This window comes from Impatiens glandulifera, chromosome 1 (assembly GCF_907164915.1).
Source record: "Impatiens glandulifera chromosome 1, dImpGla2.1, whole genome shotgun sequence".
NCBI classification, from domain to species: domain Eukaryota; kingdom Viridiplantae; phylum Streptophyta; class Magnoliopsida; order Ericales; family Balsaminaceae; genus Impatiens; species Impatiens glandulifera.
In genome coordinates, this window is record NC_061862.1 from 108,798,037 (window position 1) to 108,815,270 (window position 17,234).

The following is a 17,234-nucleotide window of genomic DNA, read 5'->3' on the forward strand; positions in this document are numbered from 1 at the left end:
TACTGTTTGATCAACTTTACTGTCAGCGAACTCTATTATTTGAGCAACTCTGCTACCAGCGAATTCTGCTGATAGCGAATGTTCAGTTGATGACAACTTTGTTGTTGGCGAACTCTATTGATGGAGTAGCTCAACTGATAGCGAGTCTGCTGATGGTAACTCTGAAGTTAGCAAGTTTTTAGCTGATGGTAACTCTACTGTTAGTGAGTCTGCAGCTGATGGAAACTCTGCTGTTTGAGAAACTCGACTGATGGCGAGCTGATTACGATCAGTTGCCTAGAGCAGATGTCTTGGATTTTACCTACGCATTAACACATTACTGAACTTAGTTTATTCATTCATCAAAACTATGTGTGTTTATTTTAATTATCCTAAGTTCATTTTAATTAATTAAAACCTTTTTCATAATTCAACTTAATTTAACGATTTTTTCTTTGAACTTAATTTAATAAAATTTAAACGCAAATTTGATGGAACCATTGAAAGTCACAAAACACGACTAGTTGTGAAAGGTTTCATCAATAGTCCGGTATTGACCACGAATAGACTTTTAGACTTGTTATCAAACCAATGACCACTAGACAATTTTCTCCTTGGCTTCTACCCATCAATGTCCTATTCACCAATTGACGTGAGCAATGCATCCTCCATGGTATGTTACTTAAAGAAGTATTTATGGTTCAACTATCTATTCCTCCACACTTTATATAGCTCTACAAATACAATTATGTATAATGATTACCCTCGTGTAAGTTCATTTATATATCAAAGCATTGTTGCAGTCTTATAATACCTTACTCGTACTCTGAACTTACATTGTTAATCAGGCATGTCAATTTATGCATTTCCATATCACTAGTCATTGGAGAATAGTTAAATGTATCTTAATGTACGTACCTTCAGAATACCATGTATTATGGTTCTTATCCTTCCATCATAACATCTCTCTGCTATTCATATGTTGATACATCCACAACTAACTATTACATATTTCTGGGTGATAACTTAATATATTGGAACTCTAAAAAGTAAGTAGTTGTTTCTCTCTCTAGTCACTACAACAAAAAGGACTTTCGGCAACGCTTAAAAATACTTCTGCCAACCCTTAAAAGCGTCGCTAAAAAGATTACCGACCCTTATTCTTATGTCGCCAAAAGCAGGGTGGGCATAAGTTTTAGCAACGCTTATTTAAGCGTCGGTAATATTCATTTAAGCGTTGCCAAAAGTCTATTTTATTTTTAAATTGTTTTTAATTTCTTTTGACAATCTTATTTGAATTTTTATTTTATTTTTATTTTTATTTTTAAATTAAATAATCTTGAAAAATAATATTTAGAAAATCCTTACCTACCAATTATTAACATTTAAAATAATAATAATAAAAAAATCATCTAAACAATACTATCTTATAAAATCATATATATTACAAGTTTTTAATAATGTTATAATGGTTTAAGAAAACAATTAGACTAAAAGGCAAATTTGTATACTTAAAAAGACAAAACAATTAAGTAATATATATACGTCGATCCAATAGAACTGGCTGATAGACGAGATTACACTAGATCTTCTTCACTTTTCATCATCGTTGTCTTTATCATCTTTGTTGTCTTCTGAACCCGTCATCTTTGTTGTCTTCTGAACCCGACAACATAGGCTGATCTATTCCATTTTTAAGTGCCTCATTGTTTGCTCTACCTGCAAACCAGAGATATATCCATCATTAACCAATATATATATATATATATTATAATCAATTATCATCATTAACATCATTATTTGGTATATTCTCATCATCATCTCATGATCATTGGTTGACCACTAATATCAATAAATAATCAATAAATCTAGGATAGTGTAAAGACTATAAAACTTAAAACTAGACAATCAAAATGGAAATGACAAGTACAAAGATTTGAAACGTAGATAGGTCCGAATTAAGTTATTTTTAAACTTAAAATAAATAAAAAAAAACCTGAAATGGTAGGACAGACGGGTCATAAATTGACAAATAGCTTCCTTGACGATCCGGATGCGGGATATGGCACCAACAACAACCCAAAGCCCCTGTAAGTATCAAGGCTATACGTGATTGTGTTTAGCCAAATAGTACATATTTGTAACATAGTCATGATAAATGTTGTTAGGTAAACTCAAAAATAAATATTGTAGTGAGATGTTTTAAATACACATGTTATCTCCAAGAAAGACAAAAGAGATAACAATCCGCAAGGGGAATAATTAAAGACAGTTCTCAAGTAATGAACATATTACCAAATGTTTGAGAATAAGAAAGATTGACGCGAATTTTGACATGGTCACCCTGTTGTTTAAACATTAAAATGTTTCATACGAATGTTTTCGTAATAATTAATTTTATAAATCAAGAGAATTGCAGCTATTCATTATATAGGCTTTTACCCAATGCCGCAGAGTGGAACATCATAACATGATATGATCTAACGCTTCATTAGAGGATTAATTATTGTCGCCTAAAGAAATAAACAAATTAATGTAAGAATAACTTATCAATAAAGCGGGGGAAATTTTCAACAGAACAAAAGTTACCTTTCTTTTAGCTGCTTCTTCCTGAATATGATGCCATAATCGATAACCAATGGGAGCTTGTATCAAAGAGAGTGATGTGCAGAAGTTATATGATGAATATCCTATAGAAGAATGAGGAGAAAATGTTCAACTCGCCTATTATTACCCTGATCTGGTTTTATAGTTTTAGAGCATCTAGCTACAAGGTGTGTTAAAAAAAGGACTCTCAATGGAGATTTAAATTAATACTATGGAAGAATGTTGATAAAAATAGAAGTTTGAACCCACCATATGAATTATTTCCGCCACGGTTAGATTGAATTGTGCAGGGACAAAGTCTGATGCATTCAACTTTCGATGCCAAGTTAGAGGTGCAGGTTTCGAAGGATCAACCTTAGCCTGCAGAAACACACACAAAAAATGACAAAAAAAAATAACTGTTAAAGAATTAATAATGTATCAGCATAAAAATCAGCAAGAGTTTAGTTATAAACTGGAAGTTGTGCAACAGTAATCTCATGTTCAATAAAAGGTTTAGAGTAATTTATCTCAGAAGGCTTCAAATTAAGCAGATTTTTCGTCACATTTAAATAACTGAGAATGAAACAAGAGAATGTTAAAGAAGGTTTTCATCCTTAATACTACCATTTGACATGGCCAGACTCACATAATTGAGGCATTGAATAGACCTCTTTGAAAGTAATGAATCAATTAGCTTTCTTAATTAATATGTTGATTTCAAGGCCTACAGTATGTGGAACATCGGCACTGAATGAAAATAAGAAACAATAAAACAAAATACCTTATCATTATTATGGGAACCCAATGGTTCACATCCTCCTTCATGAAGACCATCTCCCAGCATCCTACCTGGTAAAGTGAGTGACATTTAGCAGAAAATCCACAGAAAATTGTAAGAACTTAAAGGGGAGTGTTGAATTCAAACTATGCCCGAATAAGACTTCTTGTAAATTATAGTTACTAAAGCAAAATATCTTGTAGACAAACATTAAATTGGTTCATACACCCCAACATGATCCGTCACAAAATATAGGCCTGAGTAAGGCAAGTAGTGGCTTACGAAATATGTAGGAGATGAACCAAGTCTTTCCACATTACTTTCATAGAGTACACACAGGGCCACATTTCCAAGAAGACTTTCATAATTATTAGCAAACATGATTCATATAATCATTTGTGATTGTCAAATTGAAAGTAGAAATCTTAACAGTCCTTGCAGAATTACTATCCTAATCCATTATAGAGGAGAACAATTTTTGAACTGTCTTCCAATTCACAAGGTGGACAAACAGGGATAAACTCTAAAGAGCTTCCCCCTTTGAATACTAACCAATTTTGTTAAGTTCTATTAAACAAAAACTTCTAAGTTGGCTACAATTGAATGAATTGTCCAAGCAAACCACTAAGAAATAGAAGGAATTGTCTTCACATATCATCATCAACTAATCCATATCAGATCTGAATTACTATAACAGGTTTATAAATATATGAACAGTTATGCCACTTTGAGCTTCAAATAACCCTTAAACAACACATCAAGAAGATACCTAATTGAAACTGGAAAACTTATAAACTTCGAGATCGCTGTTGCAGAATTCTTCGTTGCGGCCTAAGCAATTGAATAAATTGGAGTCCCACTAATTTCGATTATTCGGATTACAACTCATTCTTCCATGACCTAAAGAGAGGCCTTCATCTGTCCAACTAATGGCGCTAGTAGGATGCACTAGTTTGGATGTTGCCAATGGCGAAACGGCTGAATTTGTTTTATGTAAATTAATCTGGATTCATGTAGATCGACAAATTCATACAAAAAAGACACGTCCATGGAAAGAAAAGAGAAGTGAGAAAACCTGAATAGCAAGAGCAAATAGAGCACAATACAATGTAGATTCCTAGAGAAGCATTTAACTCTCCTTGGAAGCAATCCAGTCAGTCCCTTCTCTTTGAGTCAACTGAGATTCCTATTATCATCAACAATGGATGAATTCACATATAATAATAGCAGTAGAAAGCATAGCAAAAATAATTCATTTGAAAGGAACCTGCGCCTATTACACATTTTCTAATAAAAATAAGTTGTGTTATTCATTCAGATTTCAGACATATGGTAGTTTCTGATATTAAGGCTGAAGCTTGATTTGTCAAATTCAAAATGTGGGTTTCAGAGGCTGAAGAACATTAGAATACACATTTCTCTCAGGTACTTATTGCATAATACCAGAACACCATATACATTTTCTACTCTCTTCTGTAACTTCATTGCAACTGCAACCTTTCAGAATTGCCTTTCTTTATGTTATAAAATATACAAAGAATCTAAGAGTTATAAAGGCAAATCATGCATACAGCTTTGGTACGTAATTGTACAAGATAGGAAGGAACTCAGACATCATCTTAGTATGCATGTGCGGTTGATCCATAAGAAAATCTCACAAAATGTCATCATAAGTGCGTGCTTTCAAAAGAAAGTGGCTTACTTCATTTTTCTTATATTGTATGCCCTCTCTATGCCAAGATACATCATTTGTTACAGGCATGGGTGGACTCTGAGCAACTTACATCCTGTAAGCATCAATCTTGATAAATTCACTGAGAATCTTTGCTTCTGTATACTAAGGGTAACCAAAGTCCATCATCTCATTAAGCAATTCATACTGCAAGGTGCAACAGAAATTGAAATCAAGTGATGAAAAAAATACAAACTGTGGAATAGAATAAAAGTAATCATCCATTTACCGCAACAACAAAGTTATCTCTCAGTAATTCTTCCTCCAGCTCTTCAAAAAATGCTTAAAAACATGTCCAAATAAACCACAAAACTAATCTGAATTCAGAACAAGCAAAAAAAGAAAAAGATAAAACGAGGATCACTAGTCCTTACATCAACTACACGATGAAGAAAGAGGAGAAGGCTTGCAGCGTTGCAGTTCTGTCTAGAAGCAGTCATCAAATAAACATTATTATGCTGAATAAACAAATAGGTAACTCCATTGTCATGTAAAACTGGATCTTGTAATAAACAAACAGTTTGACCATACAATTGAACTATGAGCTTCAATATAAATAAATAAAAAAGAAGACGAATAGCTAAATCAGTTTGATCGGATCACAAAACTATAAAATTGAGTTCGTATAGCTAAACTTGAACAAATGAAGAGCGGTAGAAATGTTGATTTCATTTTTCTTGATAGAATTTGAGAATAAGAACCTCTTTCTCGATTAGCTTGGTGAGGAAGCGTTCGGCTTGAACAACAGAGAAGTCTCCACGGTAGTCGCGCCAAACGAGAACTCTACCTTTGATATCGAGAAGGAAGAGGGCTGAGGCGGCTCCCGCCATCGGAGTGTCAAGGTTTCTCCGTCAGATCGGAGATCAGAAATCAGAAATCAGATCTTTGGTTAGCAGGAGATCCGGTGAGAATAACGAAACTTCGAAGGATGAGGCAAATGATTTTCTAGGTTAGAAAGAATTCGTCTAGACTCTGCTGACTGAATTTTCTAAATAATTAAAAACTTATTCCTAATTTCAAAAAATATATATAAGTTAATTTTTTTTATTTAATTTATTTATTTTTGATTTATATTATTTTTTACTTTTAATTTAATTAAATTTAAATATTAATTAATTAAAAAACAGATGTTAATAAAAAAATTAATAATGTTATGATTTTTTTTTAAATTAAGAATTAAATTTTAATGTAAACAAAATTTAAGTCGGATTTAATTTTAAAAACTAAAATAGTGAAATAAAATTTTTATAAAGTTAAAGAATAAAACATACAAAATATTAAATTTAGAATAGTTAAATTTTAAAAATTTTAAGAAAGTTTGTATAAAAAAAAACAAAGGTGGTTTTATATATATAAAGGTTGACAAAAGTTTTTTTCTTTTAATTTTTACCCACGCTTAATAAGCGTTAGCATATAAGGGTGGCTGAAAGTCTATTTTGTTGTAGTGAGTATCGAGTCGGAATTTCGGGCTCTAGCTCATGCCACCACTGAACTTGGTTGGTTTCAATCCCTTTTTTTTTACGAACTTCGACTTTCAATGTCAAAGGCTCCAACTATATGGTGTGACAATATTGGGGATGCATTTTTGTTCGTAATTTTGGTCTTTCATACCCGAACTAAACACATTGAAATTGACTTTCACTTTATTCGTGAACGAGTCGTTCAAAAGACTTCCACCATTCAATACATTTTTACACATAATTAGATTGTTGAAATTTTTAATAAAAGACTTTATTCTAACATAATTGATCTTCTACATGACAAGCTTATTGTGTGTCACCCGTCGTTGTGGGAGGAGATTAAACTAACATATTTCTCTATAGAAGGTAAAGAGTTCGGTAATATTTATTGTCTCCGTTACTCAAATATTTTCTTAAATATTTAACCATCACATTTATTATTCTTGAACAAGGTTAGCTCTTAAAAGAACAATTAATTTATGTTTATAGTTGATAAGAACCTTCATACTACCCTCAATATCTATTTTATGTTCTTAATTGATTTGATTAAAAAATATTCCTTTGATCCTTTAGAGGTCAAACAAAGGAAAGATGTAAGCATCCTTCAAAATCAAATAATTATTAATTATACCCGTGACATTTTTTTCATCGATAATTGTCTAAATCCTAAGTTGAAAAATTGATTTTAGTGAAGTTTGATTTGAAAAGGAATGTTACATAGTTTTTTACTCTTTTAATAAACAATTAATTGATTGAAGTTGGAATTATGTATCATTTTACTTTATTTCTCATCTAGGTGATCCCTTTATTGTCTATAAACATATTAAACCTTAACTATTTTTATTTTTATTTCTTGTATAGATTCTCTATGTTTCTCATCTCTAAACATTCATGATCGTGATGTATTTATTGTAAAGGATGTCCACGGTTAAAAGATTAATTTTTAAACAATGAAATTGAAGAAGTGGGCATGAATTCAATGTTTAAAACCTCTTAAACTTGAAGTATATGCAAATAATGTGCATAGCTACAAAACCTCTTGTGATTCTCCATCTTCTTGTCATTGAGTTGGACACTGCCTTTTTTCGGCTCATCCTTTTCGTTGGACCTCCATTGGCATGTCGATTTTCATCGCCTTAGGGTGAGAGCTTCAAATATTTGTAGTTAAGAACAATGAGTAATTAAGGCTTAACTTTGTCTTTGGTCGATTTTTTGTTTTACCGGTTAAATCTATGTTTTAATAACTTTATCTTTATTTATTTTAAGGGATTATCTTTCAACAATATTGATAATATGTTTGTTTATTTTAATCTAGCTAGCTGTGATAATGTTTTTTCTTCCTTTTGAAAAAATGGGTTATTGGGTTGTTATTTCAAGAAGAGAATTATTTCAAACAATCCAAGAGAGTCCCCACATTTTACTTCAAGAGGACTCACTTGGTCACAATTTGATGGAGCACCCCATCTCTAGGGTCCCCAAACAACTCATTCATATTTAACCTGTCAAAACTCCACAATTGACTGATCAAAACCTTATCATCTACAAAAACTTTATTTCTTAAAACAAACAAAAAGGACAAAGAAAAAGAGTAATCCATCTCCCAAAATGTATAAAAATAAAAGAAAATTTGATCATCTTCTTAAATAAAATTTGTTAAATATGTGAGGAACACAAAAATCACATCATTCAAAAAAAATAACTAATATATTATAGAACACAATATCTTATATGATGTAGAGAAACCAATTATTTTTTTCTTAAATCAAAGGAATCAATGCACATTAAAACTAACCCTATCCTCCTACCCCTCCTAGATGTCACCAAAATAAAAATATGCACCATAAACAAAATCGATATCAAGATTCGTTGTAAAGACTATAACCTAACATGCATAAGCAGCTTATATCCAATCCCTAAAAATTGTTTTCAGTCTCTTTTTTAGAGTCTTCACATTTTATAATTTCTAAAACTTAAATGAACGAAACTAGAATACACTATAGTGAGATCTGAAGTATCTGAAATAGGATAACACGTTGTCATGCATAAATTGAACTATACATCAAATAACACAAATCACTCTAATAATTTGTATGTCATATAAACTAAGATATATTACAACATACTAAAATATTAAAATAGTTCAAGTAGTAAAAAATAAAAGTCGGTGGGAATCATGTTAATACTCTATATTCAGAAATCTCTCTATATATATATAATATATATATATATGATGCTTAATTTTTAAAATGACCGGATTGTCGGGTCGAGAGTTGTGGTTAATTTGGATATATATGTGAGAGTAAATGGATACTTGGGTCGAATTGTGGGTTGACCCGTCCATAAACTTAAAACGGTTTAAAATAAAATTTAAAATGTTATATGTATGTTTCGAACTCGCAACCTAACAAAACAAGTACAACACTTTAACCAACTAATCTATTAACACTTTATATTCTAAATTTAACACCAAATTAGATGAACGCGGGACATTTTAACAATATAAGTTCAACTTTTTAACTAACTAATTTATATATATAATGATGCTTAATTTTTAAAGTGTCCGGATTGCCGAGTCGAGAGTTGTGCTTAATTTGGATATATGTGTGAGAGTAAATGGATACTTGGGTCGGATTATGGGTTGACATGCCCATAAACTTAAAACGGTTAAAAATAAAATTAAAAAAACTATATGTATGTTTCGAACTCGCAACCTAACAAAACAGGTACAAATCTTTAACCAACTAGGCTAATAATACTTTATATATTAAATTCAATATCAAATTAGATGAACGCGGGACATTTTAACAATATAAGTTCAACTTTTCAACTAACTAATATATATATATATATAATGATGCTTAATTTTTAAAGTGTCTGGATTGTCGGGTCGAGAGTTGTGGTTAATTTGGATATATATGTGAGAGTAAATGGATACTTGGGTCGGATTGTGGGTTGATCCGCCCATAAACTTAAAACGGTTAAAAATAAAATTAAAAATATTATATGTATGTTTCGAACTCTCAACCTAACAAAACAAGTACAAATCTTTAATCAACTATGCTAATAACATTTTATATTTTAAACTTAACATCAAATTAGATAAATGTGGGACATTTTAACAATATAAGTTCAACTTTTTAGCTAACTAATCTATATATATATATAATGATGCTTAATTTTAAAATGTCCGGATTGCTAGGTCGAGAGATATGGTTAATTTGGATATATATGTGAGAGTAAATAGATAATTGGGTCGGATTGTGGGTTGACCCGCCCATAAACTTAAAACAGTTTAAAATAAAATTTAAAATTCTATATGTATGTTTCAAACTTACAACCTAACAAAACAAGTATAACCCTTTAACCAACTAGGCTATTAACACTTTATATTTTAAATTCAACACCAAATTAGATGAACGCGGGACATTTTTACAATATAAGTTCAACTTTTTAACTAACTAATCTATATATATATATATTATAATGAAGCTTAATTTTTAAAGTTTCCGAATTGCCGAGTATAAATTTTATTTTTAACTAACTAATATATATATATAATGATGTTTGATTTTTAAAATGTCCAGATTGTTGGGTCGAAATTTATGGTTAATTTGGATATATACGAGAGTAAATTAAAAATGCTATCATATTTTCATCGTAAATTTTTCTCTATTTTTGTAGTTTGTCGAGTGTGAGGTCGGAATTAGGTTGGTTTGGCGAACATTTGAAAGTTTGAGGTCTCGAGATGGAGGTCGGGTAGTGGGTGGTTTGTCGAGTGTGAGGTCGGAATTAATTGTTGGTTTAGCGAGCATTTGAAAGTGTGAGGTCACGAGATGGAGGTCAATTGGTGGGTGGTTTTTCGAGTGTGAAGTTGGAATTAATGGTTGGTTTGACGAGAATTTGAAAGTGTGAGGTCACGAGATGGATGTCGGGTGGTGGGTGGTTAGTTGAGTGTGAGTTCGGAATTAATGGTTGGTATGACAAACATTTGAAAATGTGAGGTCAGGAGATGGAGGTCGGGTGATGGGTGGTTTTTCGAGTGTGAGTTCGGAATTAGTGGTTGGTTTGGTGAACATTTGAAAGTCTAAGGTCTCAAGATGGAGGTTGGGTGGTGGGCGAGTGGTTTGTCGAGTGTGAGGTCGGAATTAGTAGTTGGTTTGACGAGCATTTAAAAGTGTGAGATCACGAAATGGAGGTGGGGTGGTGGGTGGTTTGTCGAGTGTGAGGTCGGAATTAATGGTTGGTATGACGAGCATTTGAAAATGTGAGGTCAGGAGATAGAGGTCGGGTGGTGTGTGGTTTGTCGAGTGTGGGGTCAGAATTAATGGTTGGTTTGGCAAGCATTTGAAAGTGTGAGGTCACGAGATAGAGGTCAGGTGGTGGGTGGTTTGTCGAGTGTGAAGTTGGAATTAATGGTTGATTTGACGAGTATTTGAAAGTGTAATGTCACGAGATGAATGTCGGGTGATAGTTAGTGGTTGTATGACGTTGGATAAAAGGTATGTGATTAATTGGGATTGGTTGTTAATTTTTTGAAGTGGGTGTAAATAGATGTTGACTAAGATTGGTGAGTGGATTGTCGAGGAATAGATGAAAAAGTGTGAGTCACAAGATTATGGTTAGTGGGTGGTTTGTCGAGGGAATATAGAGGTATATGAAAAAGTGTGAGTCATAAGATGATGGTCAATTGGAGGGTTAGTGGTTATGTTTGAGGTGTGTCATCAATTGAGGTCGACTAAGATTGGTGGTGATTTGTTGAAAAGATAAAAATGCATATAAAAAAGTGAGTCACAAGATTATGGTTAATTGAGGGGTTAAGTGGATGCCGAAGAATAATATATATATTAATATTAAGTTTACGATTAAACTTAATTTTATTTAAAATATTTATAAATAAATAATATTATATATATATATATATTTATCATTGCAAATGCACGGAATTCATGTTATTATTATATAATAATAAATTCAGATTTATTTTAAATTATAATTTAAAATATTTTTCTCTCTTTTAATTTAATATAATATTAAACCTATCCTATAACTACCCAAAATAATGAGAGTTTTAGTTACCCTTTCTTTCTTTTCTTTTTTTTTTTAATTTTATTTTTATTTTTTGCTAAAAGAGTTTATTTACCATTTTCAAATAAACTAATTAAATTAATATAATGCCTTTACTTGTGTAATGTGATATAAATCAATATTTTATCGTTCATTATTTCTTTCATCCAATCATTAAACAAAAATAATAAGTTACCCTTCTAAATTTATTTCTATAACATTTTAAAATATAAATTCTAATTAATGATATTTTTTATATTCATTTTTCTTCGTCAATGTAAATTTAAAAACAAACAAACAATGAAGCTCTAAGTTTTCCTTTTTAAGACCATGCTTTTCCCTATCCATGATTCTTACAATCTTCATCATTGTCACTTTGGCTAAAGTACCCTATAATGTTTTTAATTTCGATTTGTTTTGGATTTTAATTTGTTCTTTTTAAATTCTATCCATTTTTACTAATTGACACTTTTCTCCTTGTTTTTAAATTGTAATTTTGTACTTGCATTAACAAACTTCTCTTTTATAAAACAGTCATTTTAAAATTAGAGGGGTTTGGGGGAATAATGACCTACTTTTATTTTAATCAAATAGACATATTTAATTTGAGGCTTAAAGTCAGTATTAGTAATTAACAATAGTCATATATATATATATATGTCCCCAAATTAAGGTATATAAGGACAGACATTGCCAACATTGGCCTAATTTATTTTCAATGACAATGACTGGATACTAATTATCATTAATAAAATAGATAATATAATTTACAAAAATTTAATTCTACTGAAAAAGTCAAGACAATCCTAGTCATATATGGACTCTAACATGTGATTTTAAAATATATAGATTGCTTAATAAATTTATTTATTTTATTACAGCTTAATGTAGCAAAACTACTCATTAATTAGGTTTTTTGTTTGGTTTATTTGGGATTCTCCAACCTTATCTCCAAACTCAATAACCCTTGATTATTACATTATGCAAATAGAAAAAACCCCAACCAAAAAAAAGAATCCTCTCATAATCTTCAAACCAAATTCTTATATTTATATTTGTGAAGCTAGATGTTGAGAAAGCCTATAAATGAAAGCTCCTTATATTTGTGATTAGATGCATGAGGGCGAAGGAGAAGTGAATAAGTTGAATTCAGGTATGTATTTCCACTATTATTCTTTGTCATCGCGAATGATTCAATTGCCGACTTCTTTGAAATCACGAGGTGTATCCATAAAAGACCCGATATTTATCCCTCTATTGTTTATGATTGTTATGGAAGCTTTGTCTATGTTGTTAAAATGAGGCAATAAGGTTTATTAGAGGGATTGATTATTTGGCTCGCAAGGCTTGGTTCTCGGTTTCACACATTTTATCCGAGAAGTTGAGTGTTCGGCCAATATGTGGTTAAGCTCTCTCCAATCTCTCTTACCATGGAGATTAAGAATTGGCTAGACAAAATCGATGGCGAGGTATTAGTATATATTTGACATTGAGATTTGTTCATCTAAACATTTTTCATTAATATCTTTTTTGTGTAATCTTTTAGGTGATTTGATTTGAATTAAATTAAAATTTTGTTAAATGAAAATATGTGATGTTAATTTATTTGAATTAACATCCACAAAAAATATCTTTTAACATTCAAATCCTAATATAGAAAATTCAGATTGTGACAAACAATTCAATTCTGAAGGGCAATATTGTCCTTTAAAAATAACCTAGACATGACAACACCATGGCCAAACTGATGTTACAATGAACCTTAAAAAAATCAACAATAGAAATATAGAAGCCAAAACTGACTTATCATGCCTGCTTTGTCAATGAAATGGTGTAACTTTGATGTTAACGGTTGATAATGACTCCCATTTAAATATACCTTTTATTTACATTATCTAAATATAACAATTTATTTATAAAAGAAATATAAAAAGTGGGGACATGATGATGCATATCCATCCAATGAAGATTACTTAAAATCAAAGTAATCAAATATAATTAAACAACTCCATTACTTTAAATAAATAAAATATAACAAAAGTAAACACAAACCCACCATTAAAAGCAAAGATCTAGAAAAAAAAAAATGTCCAAAAACATATGACCCCACAAAATCACTATCAAAATATTATCCCCACTTTCTTCATTAAATTATTACCACCAATATTTATTATTACTACAACTACCCCCCACCTTCATCAATCAAGATCCACTTAATTCTCTATCAAACCAAATTCAATAAATATAAGAACTCCACAGAATTATAATGCAAATAAATTCAGTTCATATAAATAAAAATAATAATGTTTTACAATTTCCAATATCGAACATTTAAACGATAACTGATATATATATAATAAGGTCACGGTTTCACTTGCAATGAAACATATTTAAACACAAAATAACAATAGAAACATTACTAGTAAGTAGTAAAACAGAGATTTTTTTTCCATTTTAAAAACTTTTGTTGTAACAAAAGAATCAACAAAAAAGAATAATCACCTCCCTGAGTTTTCCCAAGCCTCCTTTCCTGATTTTTCGTCCATTCGAACCAAAAAACGAACCGAAATAACCGGAATTCGGCAAATGAATAAAGTAAATCCAACATTACTAAGCCACGAGCGATTCGAGTTGCATCTTCTCGAGCCAAGCACCTAAAACCGACTGGTCAGTCGACTCTTCAGCCGACGATTCCTTCACTAGTGTCTGTACCCACGACAAATCCGGTTCTTCATCTACTTCGTTGTTGTTGTTATTATTATTATGTTCAAACGAAGAACGTCCAAATTCCTTCCCAGGAACAGACCAGTCAACTTTCCCATCAGGCGACCCCCATCTCGACCAAATCGAATTAACCGGAGAACCGATAGTTGGTGAATTGTTATTAGTGTTGTTATTACTACACATCAAATCCCTTGAACTAAGAGAACGCATTTGTTGATACTGTTTCTCCCGGGCGAATGCAGAAATCCTAGCACTCGAAGGAGAAATCGGCTCAATTGTTCTCGAATTGGGAGACGAGAGACTGAAAACGTTGGTATTTATAGGTGAAAGCATCTTCCTTGGAGAAAACCTGGGCGACGAGGCAAATTCGGCTGAAAACTGCTCCTCGAGATTAGAAACTCGAGAGAAACAAGCCAGGTCGTTCAAGAGTTCGTTTGGGATGTCTCGTGCGTTAATTGAAGATCTCAATCGACTAGATTGGAAATTGCTACCAGGTAAAGAAAGGGTCGGAATGTTCGGTTGTGGCCACGACATATTTGTTGGGGATAAAGGTTGGTTGTTAAAAGCCGAAGGGCTATTTGATCTAGGGGATTGAACAGCAACATACAAAGGTCGAAGCTCGTCTGTTTTGTGAGCAAAGAAGCAAACTCGTCTAGCACACCCGGTTCCATCTTTGCACAAACGAGTTCGGTACTGAGCAGGGTGGAGCCAGCATTCGAAAACTCCGTGTGCGTATTCACACAGGTCGGCCCTTCGACATGATCCCTTGCGAAAATCAGGGCAAGGGACGCAGCTATAATGGAACTTTCGCGGGTCTCTTCTTCTAGCATTCTCGCCTGGATGAACGAAAGGGCATTCAGTCCAGTCATGAGAATATGCCCTGGAGCATGGTCGAATCTTGAATGAATACATTCGAAATTCATCTGTTGAGTAGATGCTGTTCTTGATGTCAGGTAGAGATGGATCAATTGGGTACTCTCTTTTCTCTGATGCAGGGCTAACCGCAAGAGATGTTTCCAACGAAGGCGATCTTGGAGAAGATGAAGAAGAAGACAAGGATAGTGAGCTATCAGAAAGATTGCCGGAAAGCAATTCAACCATAGCAGTTCTCAATCCAGACAGTTTTGGAGAGACGATAATAACATCAACAGGGCGAAGACCAGAAGCATCAGTTATGTTTGGATCAGCACCAGCTGAAATAAGCAGCTTGACAACATCAATAGCATTAGCTGATCCTCCTGATGCAGCACAATGAAGAGGAGTTGTGCTGTCTAAGCCATAAGTAGAGTTGACATCAACATCTGATTTTGATAGGATTAATCTCAAAATATTAAGACTGCCATAAGTAGCAGCAACCATTAAAGGTGTTCTTTGCTCAATAACCATTTGTTTTGATCCATTCTTTCTAGTATACCATGGGTCGACTTTATGAAGAATCGAAACATCCTGCTCCAACAAGTTCTTGAATCCTTCGAAATCATCATCAGCTGCAAGTTCAAGTAAAATTGAAAAGGAACTGTTTTTATCAATAGCTGGTTCTGTCATCATATCCTTCTTGATGATTTGATCTTCTTTTTCTTTTGTGATTGTTGATTCTGATGATGAATATTTAGATCGCTCTGGTCCACTGCACATAATTTGACTCACTGCAATTCGAGATATGAATACCAGTTATTAGATTACATAATTTCTCAAAATACAACTTAAATTAGGTTTCCAGAAAGGAAAGATCTGCATCATAATTCAAATTCATACTTCAAAAATCGTTCTATCAGACAGAAGAATGATCTTTCTAATAAAGTAATCAACAACAGACAGAAGAATGATCTTTCTACCAGACAAACTTAAACAATCAGAATAAATTAAAGCAGCTCAATACAGTTCTAAGAAGGATATAACATAAACATGCATGATTACACAGAAAAGAAAAAGAAGAAGAAATTCAAAACATTTTAGAATCGTTCGTCGCGAACTTACAGTATAGCCTTCTGAAACTCTGAACCTGGAAGTTCTATACAGATCTATAGAGAAAGAGATGAAAAACAATCAGCCTACGGAGAGAGAAATCGAGAATGCTCCTAGAAACTCCATTTTCTTCAAGTTACTTGGATAGCGATGTACCAATTGGATTATGTGTTGGATGTTGAAAATTCCGCCGGGATTCGACACAAACAAGGAGAGGAGAGAACAAGATCAATGGAGATATATATGTATATATAATATATATATATATACAGAAAGGAAAGCGAGAGATTTTGTAGAGGGGAGAGAGAGGGAAGAAGAAAAGCGTGAAGTTACAGAGAGTAACGTCTGGAATTTGAAATGGAAATGCAGATGAAATGGGAAAGGTGAATTTGGAGTGGTTTAAATTTGGAAATGGAAATGGAAATGGAAATGAGAGTGAAATGCACGCTAAATGTAGGGCTAATTTATGACTAATTACTCAAAGCTAGTGTCTTTTGTCTTTTTTTAAAAAAAAATTTGACTCCTACTTTTTAATAAGAAAAACACAATTAATTATTTACCCTTTTATTTAATTATTTTATTAAATAGGGCTAAAACTTATATTAAAAAAAAAAATTATAAAAAAAAGAGATAAAATTATAACTTCAAATTATACATTTAAACTCCCCAAGTAATAATTTGATCATTAGAAAATATAAATAAAGTTAAGGATTTGTTTGAATTAGATTATCTTTGATCTAATTGAAATAATTTACACGTAAATAATGATCTAATAAACTATTAAATGTTAAGAACAATTTTAATCACTTTAATAAAAAAAAATTTTAAAACTATTTCAAATAAGGATGTTAATTTGAAATCGCATCACGATAATCGAACCGAATTGTCTCGATTTCGACGATTTTTCTCTTGTTTGACCGGTGATGGTATTTGTGTCCCTATT

The 17,234-nt window shown here is 32.0% G+C and overlaps 1 protein-coding gene across 1 annotated transcript; it reads right to left on the minus strand.

The window, feature by feature from the left end:
* Positions 1–13,906: 13,906 nt before the first annotated feature.
* On the minus strand, positions 13,907–16,656 carry LOC124919530 (zinc finger CCCH domain-containing protein 30-like). Its single transcript, XM_047459787.1, has 2 exons — positions 16,302–16,656; positions 13,907–15,972 (listed from the first exon to the last, which is right to left on the minus strand). The coding sequence occupies exon 2, from the start codon at positions 15,959–15,961 to the stop codon at positions 14,213–14,215; it is 1,749 nt and encodes a 582-aa protein (XP_047315743.1). The 5' UTR covers positions 15,962–15,972; positions 16,302–16,656; the 3' UTR covers positions 13,907–14,212.
* Between the last annotated feature and the right edge of the window lie 578 nt (positions 16,657–17,234).